This window comes from Bison bison, unplaced genomic scaffold, assembly GCF_000754665.1.
Source record: "Bison bison bison isolate TAMUID 2011002044 unplaced genomic scaffold, Bison_UMD1.0 scf7180017864535, whole genome shotgun sequence".
Taxonomy (NCBI): domain Eukaryota; kingdom Metazoa; phylum Chordata; class Mammalia; order Artiodactyla; family Bovidae; genus Bison; species Bison bison.
This window is the reverse complement of record NW_011495084.1, coordinates 2,334,921-2,342,623: the sequence shown is the minus strand read 5'-3', so window position 1 is coordinate 2,342,623 and position 7,703 is coordinate 2,334,921. Positions and strand designations below refer to the sequence as shown.

The 7,703-nt window shown below is 36.8% G+C and overlaps 1 protein-coding gene across 1 annotated transcript in view; it reads right to left on the bottom strand.

Moving 5' to 3' along the window:
- ACSS3 (acyl-CoA synthetase short-chain family member 3) overlaps positions 1-7,703 on the bottom strand; it is a 176,457-nt gene that overhangs the window by 59,700 nt on the left and 109,054 nt on the right. The window contains exon 10 of the mRNA XM_010832078.1: positions 5,471-5,574. Coding sequence (XP_010830380.1) covers positions 5,471-5,574 — 104 coding nt within the window. The remainder of the gene's footprint in view (positions 1-5,470; positions 5,575-7,703) is intronic.

Genomic DNA, 7,703 nt, shown 5'->3' with positions numbered 1-7,703 from the left:
ATGGATATTCTCCAGATACACCTAATGATATCGACTGAATCTGGTCAACCTAACCAATCTTTGTGGCCCTCAGGAAGTATATCCTACTGAATACTACATAAATAAGGATTACTGGATCAGGCAGCCTTGACATATTTTAATAATATGGTATTAGGATGTATGTGCCTTTAGGATCAATGATTTTGATTTAAGAGCCAGCTTGATTAAAGTTTGCTGGAGCCTGTGGGTCTACTTTAATAAAATCTAGAATTATCAGATTCCTCCTCAAAGGAGGAGGATTTAGGCTATATATAGAATATATTTACTTCAGAAGTAGCAATCGCAATTAAAACTGCAGCAGTTCAAACAGGGAGAGAAACACTGTGATTACTTTAAAATATAAGAACTCAGCAAAGATGGCTCAAGGCAGCTAAAGTAAGATCAATAACTTCAATCGCCACCAATGTCTCAATCCATTAGGAGACTACCATTTTCTCATTGAAATCCCTCCTAGAGGCTTTAAAAATTCTAGGAAGAAATTTACTCCTCCATTAAAGTGATGGAAACAAAACAAACAACAAAATCACCCAGTGCTACTCAAGTTGGTGGTCATTACCTCATTTCAATTACTTCATCACTACTGGGGCATCACTTAAAACACTTTCAACAGAAGCTTTGTATCTTCTGATGCAAACCACAGAGATCTGTTCTGCTAGCAGGTGGAAAGAATCATGGATTCTTTTGATCTAAGCCCTTCACCAAGTTGCCTCTTATAAAAGCAACTGTGGAACTCAAGTATTCTACCTTTGCAGTCAATACCTTTAACAGACTGATAGCAAATGAAAGAATACAGTATTTCTACTTAAAATTAAATAACATAACAAAGCAGGATGCCCAACTTTTTTGTTACAATCATTTCCAAACCAGTGCCACACATGCTCAGGCACCTCAGTCATGTCCAAATCTTTGCCATGACCGAAGTGACTGAGCATGCATGGCCAGGTCTGGAAATGACTGTGCCACATCTTACAGTAAATAGGGAGGAAGGAGAGAAAGAAGGAAAGAAAGAGGGACAAGAAGAGGAGGCAGGAAGGAAACAAGGGGAAAAGGAAGGAGGAAACTTCAAAAAGGAGTAAGGTCTACTATGTTTTGGGTTTTAGTAGTCCTCTTGCCTGGAAAATCCCATGGACGGAGGAGCCTGGAAGGCTGCAGTCCATGGGGTCGCTAGGAGTCGGACACGACTGAGTGACTTCACTTTCGCTTTTCACTTTCATGCATTGGAGAAGGAAATGGCAACCCACTCCAGTGTTCTTGCCTGGAGAATCCCAGGGATGGGGAAGCCTGGTGGGCTGCCATCTGTGGGGTCGCACAGAGTTGGACACGACTGAAGTGACTTAGCAGCAGCAGCAGTTACTTGCTTACACTAGACGATTCACTCATAAGGAAAACATTTCCTTCATAGTCATCTTAAGTCAGGGGAAAAAAAAAAAATTCTTGCCAGAGACACAATGCACTGCACTGAGAGTTCTTTCTTTGTGCAGTTTGATTACTGGAAAAGCTCATCTTAGGACTAAAAATGATCTGCAACAGTACAGTGTTTTATTAGTGATTGTACAACTGAGGATAATGAAGTTCTGGCTGTTTATATTTTTGTGCACAAATTATCATATCTTAAGGGAAGAATCATCAATTCTCTTAATTTACCCTTCTCAGATTATAACTGTGACACCTCTGTTTCTCAAACTCCAGGTTAAAAAAAAAAAAGAAAGAAAAATTCAGTCAATAATCCAAATGCTTTCAATCATTTTATGGATAAATTACTGTGAAGATAAAGCACCTGGGTAAATGACATTCATCTATTACCCAGAATTATGAATCATGTAGATACAACTCTCCTATATAAACTAGCAAGACCAATTTCCTTCATGAAAGCATTTCATGTTTACATTATTACAATCCAAAACAAGCGTTTAATGCTTCAGTGGTGTTGAACGGTGACAATTCTTTATTAAATGCTCCTACAAGGAGTTGATCTGTTCCTGGATTTTTTTACAGATTAGTTTGCAGTTTAAAATCTTAGGTGCTATTTAAATCAGACATCAGAGAGTGTTGATATTAACAGATCAAAAAAGTCACTAGAAATGTTGTTGCTAATAAAAATTTCACTTGAGTAACAAAAAAAAAATGCTGCTGCTGCTGAGATGCTCAGTCATGTCCAACTCTTTCTGACTCCACAGACTGCACCCCACTAGGCTCCTCTGTCCATGGACTTTTCCAGGCAACAATACTGGAGTGGGTTGCTATTTCCTACTCTATGGGAACTTCCCAACCCAGTGATCGAATCTGCATCCCTTACATCTCCTGCACTGGCAGGCAGATTTTTTACCACTAGCGCCACCTGAGAAGCCCAACAAAAACAATGTCGTAACACAAATGGATTGACTGCAGAATGCCTTCTTAGAACCCAAGTCACAGGAACTAATCAATTTTCACTCATACGCTTTAGTTACTTACCATATCCCTTACTAATTCCAAATTATACATCACGGTTTCTTAAGAGCTCATTTGTATACATATATTAATGTAATCAGAGAGCAAATTCATAAATTATGCATTGTATCTGAGGCTCATAAAAGTGTATGATTATATAAAATAATATCAATTTCTAAGTTAATAACAAGAACAACCTTGTAGAAAATTTGAAATTTTAAATAAAGAAAAATACTCCTTTGGTGAAAGGTTAACCTTCCTCGAAATGTTATCAGGTTTATACTGACATACCTCTTGGTGAAGCACACACCATCTATTTGACATGCAAAATATTAGGAAACTCATAAACAAGCTAGAAATATCAAATCTTCTCTTCTTTCTGAGTTAATAATAACCCATAAAGTGTTTACCTTTTCCCCTAGTAATCTAATATCTTAAGAAAAGTGAACAGTTGCAAACATTAAACTTCATTTTTCAATTATTTACCACAACATATATCATTGAAAATAGTGAACTAATTTCTTTTATGCCAATGAATAAAGATTCTAACTAAATTTTCTGTTAGTTGCAGACACCTGCACCACGTAGGATGAATTTTTTTTTATAATGATTAAAACCACTAAAATAGCTACTTCTCTGAAGGCAAAAAGTGAAAGTGTAGGTTGCTCAGTCATGTCTGACTCTTTGCAACCCCATGGACTGTAGCCCGGCAGGCTCCTCTGTCCATGGAATTCTCCAGGCAAGAATATTGGAGTGGGCTGCCATTCCCTTCTTCAGAGGACCTTCCCGACCAAGGGATTGAACCCAGATCTTCTGCATTGCAGGCAGATTCTCTCTCTCTTTTTTTTTTTTTTCAAAATCAAAATATATAAGCCTTTATTCTAGGACCATTTCCAACTTGGTCTTTTTTTTTTTTAATTATTTATTTTAATTGGAGGCTAATGCAGGCAGAGTCTTTACCTACCATCTAAACCACCAGGGAAGCGCAGCTAGATACTTACCCATCTACATACCTATCCCTATGTATGTATTTGCATACTCAATTGGATACAGTATCAAATGCTGTAAAAATTAATGTGGTGGATGGAAAGAATCAGTTATTGTTAGTAGAAATTCACTGTTTTCCACAGTAATGAGCAGCCATTAAAAGCTGATTAAGGTGACTGCACACTGACATAATGTGGTGATTAATTCCCTCTGAACGATACATTAAAGAAAAACTGCAAACTCACATGGAACTCAGTACTCACCAGAGACCTCTTATGCTTGTTTCTCAGGCTTCAGTGAGCTTTTCTGTAAGCCTGGATTCACTAACTGCACACATCTGCACAGGCTATTATGTGCAAATATCAATAAGAAAAAGTAAAGGAATCATAATTTTATTTATTAACGCACTGATTTCCTTCAACAATCTTCAGCATAGTCACCTTTAATGGAGCCAGGGGTAGGGGACAGAACTCTTGTGCAAGTATTTGTGTAAGGTCACTTGTATATTGGAAACAAACTGTATGTTGACCAGGAAAGGAAAACCATCATGGAAAGCAATCTTAACGGTAATCAAATATTTTCCTCTTTATGCCCAGGAAAATAACTGTTGGAATTTTCCTGGTGAATAGGCGATGCATCAAGTCTATAGACACTCTTCCATACAGAGCAGTAATTCCTCACTTGTTTTCTATATGTATTTTACACAGAGCATTGCTTCCTCCACATTCAATCTTATCTTTTTTATTTCCCAAATAGTTACAAATCTGAATTTAGATAAGAAATTTCTTCCTTAGCAAATCAAATTAGACAGAATAGAACATTTCTTTCTAATTTTCATCTTATTTAAAGAACGTGTATTCTTCTCTGATCATTCATTTTATATTTCAAGTTACAAAGAATACAGAAAACACATTTTTTCCAAAAGAGCAACATCCAAGAAGATAATACAAAAAGTATAATTTATCAGAATCAAAGAGTTCCAAAATATTAAACACCAAACTTCAGTTTTAGTCTCTCAATCTTCTAGACTGAGTCATTTTAAAATGAGACCTAACTTTTACTAAGAAATTTTATTATTTTAATTCAAATTTGATGCCCTGCCTAAAATGTTCAGAAGATGTAAATTCTGAAAACACTCATATACAACTGTTGATCTAATTAGTTGAACTAAGTAGGATTGAACTGAAATATATCCATATGAAGGCTACAAGGCTCTCATAACTCATAGCTATTTTCAGTGAGCCAAATGGCAAAGCCAGCAAAATCACTACCTTCGGTGACAAGGAGAAGAAATTCCAGATGAACTACTTACTTGCACATATGTACATAATCATCCCTCAAAAGAAGTTACCAAAGTTTTATTCTATCCACTTAATATGACAAGTTGTTTCCCAAGGATCACTCGGTGGGAGGAAAATAGAGAATAAATAAGTAAATAAATAAATTACACATATAATGATAAGTGTGTTGGAGAAAAATACATTTGTCTGTCGAGTGCTAAGCAGAAGAGATCTGATCCTAAGAAAGGACTAGAGAAGCACAGGAAATTCTATAAAAGAAACAGAGCTTTTAAAAAGTACTCTTGGAACAGTTATAGGAAAGCTAGGTTACAGGAAAGCAGAGAGAACAGAGATGAGTGATGACGATAATTTCAGTAAGGGTAGATGACAGCGCGGCTGCTGCAGCTCAAAGGCAATCAGAGCACTGAAGGTGGGATGAATTCAAAGGAAAACCTGAGATTTAGTGACTCACCAGATATATGAAACAAGGAGGATGAGAAAGCAAACGAGGTCTCAGGGCTTTATATCCAAGGTCAAGAGAACGATAGTATCAATGTAATTTAAGAAGATTTTTTTAACAGAAGGATAATCAAATAATTGCTTCCTTCTACTGAAGCCAGAACCGCCTGATTGCTGAGTTTGTGCCTGATGGTCACAGTTCAGAATTCCCTCCCATCCCCGCGTGTCTCTCAGCATTTCTGCAATATTTATGGACATGTTTGGGAAACTCTCACCAGTTTGCCACCAGTGGTCTAGCACAGGTACTCTGAAGACCTTTTTGGACCATTCCAGCGTCTCCACATCACATCGTTCTCCAGCCACAAACAGTGTTTTGAACCTGAGTGTTAAAGGGAGAGTGAATTGAAATTATTCATTGAAACTAAACTGAAACAATTTCAGTTTTTGCCTTCTTTTAAACACTGTAGAATCTAATCACATTAATTCTCGGAGGAAAACACTGTAGAATGGTTGTAGACAGCAGGCATCACTTGTTTGGACCCAGCACGCTACGCAGGGCTAATTCACTTCAGTCGTGTCTGCCTCTTTGCAACTCTATGGACAGTAGCCCGCCAGGTTCCTCTGTCCATGGGATTCTCCAGGCAAGAATACTGGAGTGAGTTGCCATGCACTCCTTCCAGGGGATCTTTACGACCCAGGGCTTGAACCCATGTCTCTTAAGACTCCTGCATTGGCAGGTGGGCTCTTTATCACTAGCGCCACCCAGGAAGGCCCCAGTATAACTAAATACATATCACAGCACTGGAGAGAAATGCTTCAGAAGCATAATTCACAGCTATAGCTTTCCAGTTTTGAGAAAAGCAACTGAGTTGATCTTCATAATATATCTGTCATATTCATCTAATAATCAAAAAATGAAAAATCTTTTCCTCCTTGACATTACCTCAGCTAATTTTAGCTCCAAATTTGATTGCTGTATGCTATTTAAGTCCATGCACAAAAATATACTCTAGAGTATCAGCTAAGGCAACAAATGTGCTCATACATATGATACACTTGCTCCTTCTCATGAGTTCCTTCAATAAACATTACTCTGATGTCAACATATATTTCTCCTATTTCAAGGACATATAGGAAAGGTAGGTGATTTAAAAAGAAATGGCATTGTGGCCTTCCAGGATAAAAAGGATCTTATCAAAAGGAATAAATGATTACTAAGAGATGAACAATCCTTTGCAGGGAACACTATGCCACAGTGTATAAAGGATGAAATAGAAAAAAACGGAATTGGCTTGACACCATTGGTGGTTCATTGAGAGAAAAACTATTTTTTTTCTTCCATTCTCAATGGCCTGTCTGTCAAAACAAAGAAGGTGTGTATGAAAACCTAATTCACTATCATTAAAATAAAAACATAAATAAATACAAATCAAATGGAAAAACCTGCCTACCCATCCTATACAATGTAGTACAGCCACAGAAGATTTCTCATTCCCTTAACTTATTTCATAAAAATCTCATGAAGATTCAAATATTCCCACACTATGCTCCACAACCATGGAGCCTCTATGCTGCCTCCGTTACAAACATATATCTCATCCTATAATTACTTGCTTCTTGCTTATTTCTCACAGCTCCTTAGGATCATTCATCTTTATGACACCAATACCAATCAAAATATCTGAGAATTTTAGATACTTAAACTTTATGCAAACTACATATATATTTGCAATTCAAGCAAATATATTACCTAATATTACCTAAAATTTAGGTAATCAAATATGTATTCACTTACAACTTGCTTGAAATTAAAATCTGGATTATCAATTATGACCTCATCAGGCAGACATGTGATAGCAGGGTGAAATAGATAGTAACACATTAAGCTATTAAAGTAGGCTAAAATATAACAAAGACTAAAGTTTTAAAGTTTAAAATAAGGTTGATATATCTATGATTTTAGATACTATATAAAAACAAGAAAAAATAAGGATATAAATGCCACACTGTTGATAATCTTATGACTGAAAAACATGAACATATTTTAATTGTATCTTATTCAAACTATCAAAACTATTTTTTTAAACTTCTGTGATTAAGTATATTATACGTTTCTAGGGTAAATGAGGAGCAAGTGAAGCCATCTGGAGAGCCAGTCCTGGGCCTTGTCACAAAGGAGCTTATAGAACTTTCTAAAGAATTTGGATTTCATCCTGAAGGTGGTAAGAGGTGTGATGACTCACCTAGAGCCAGACATCCTGGAATGTGAAGACAAGTGGGCCTTAGAAAGCATCACTACAAACAAGGCTAGTGGAGGTGATGGAATTCCAGTTGAGCTGTTTCAAATCCTGAGAGATGATGTTGTGAAACTGCAGCACTCAATACGCCAGCAAATTTGGAAAACTCAGCAGTGGCCACAGGACTGGAAAAGGTCAATTTTCATTCCAATCCCAAAGAAAGGCAATGCCAAAGAATGCTCAAACTACCGCACAATTGCACTCATCTCAC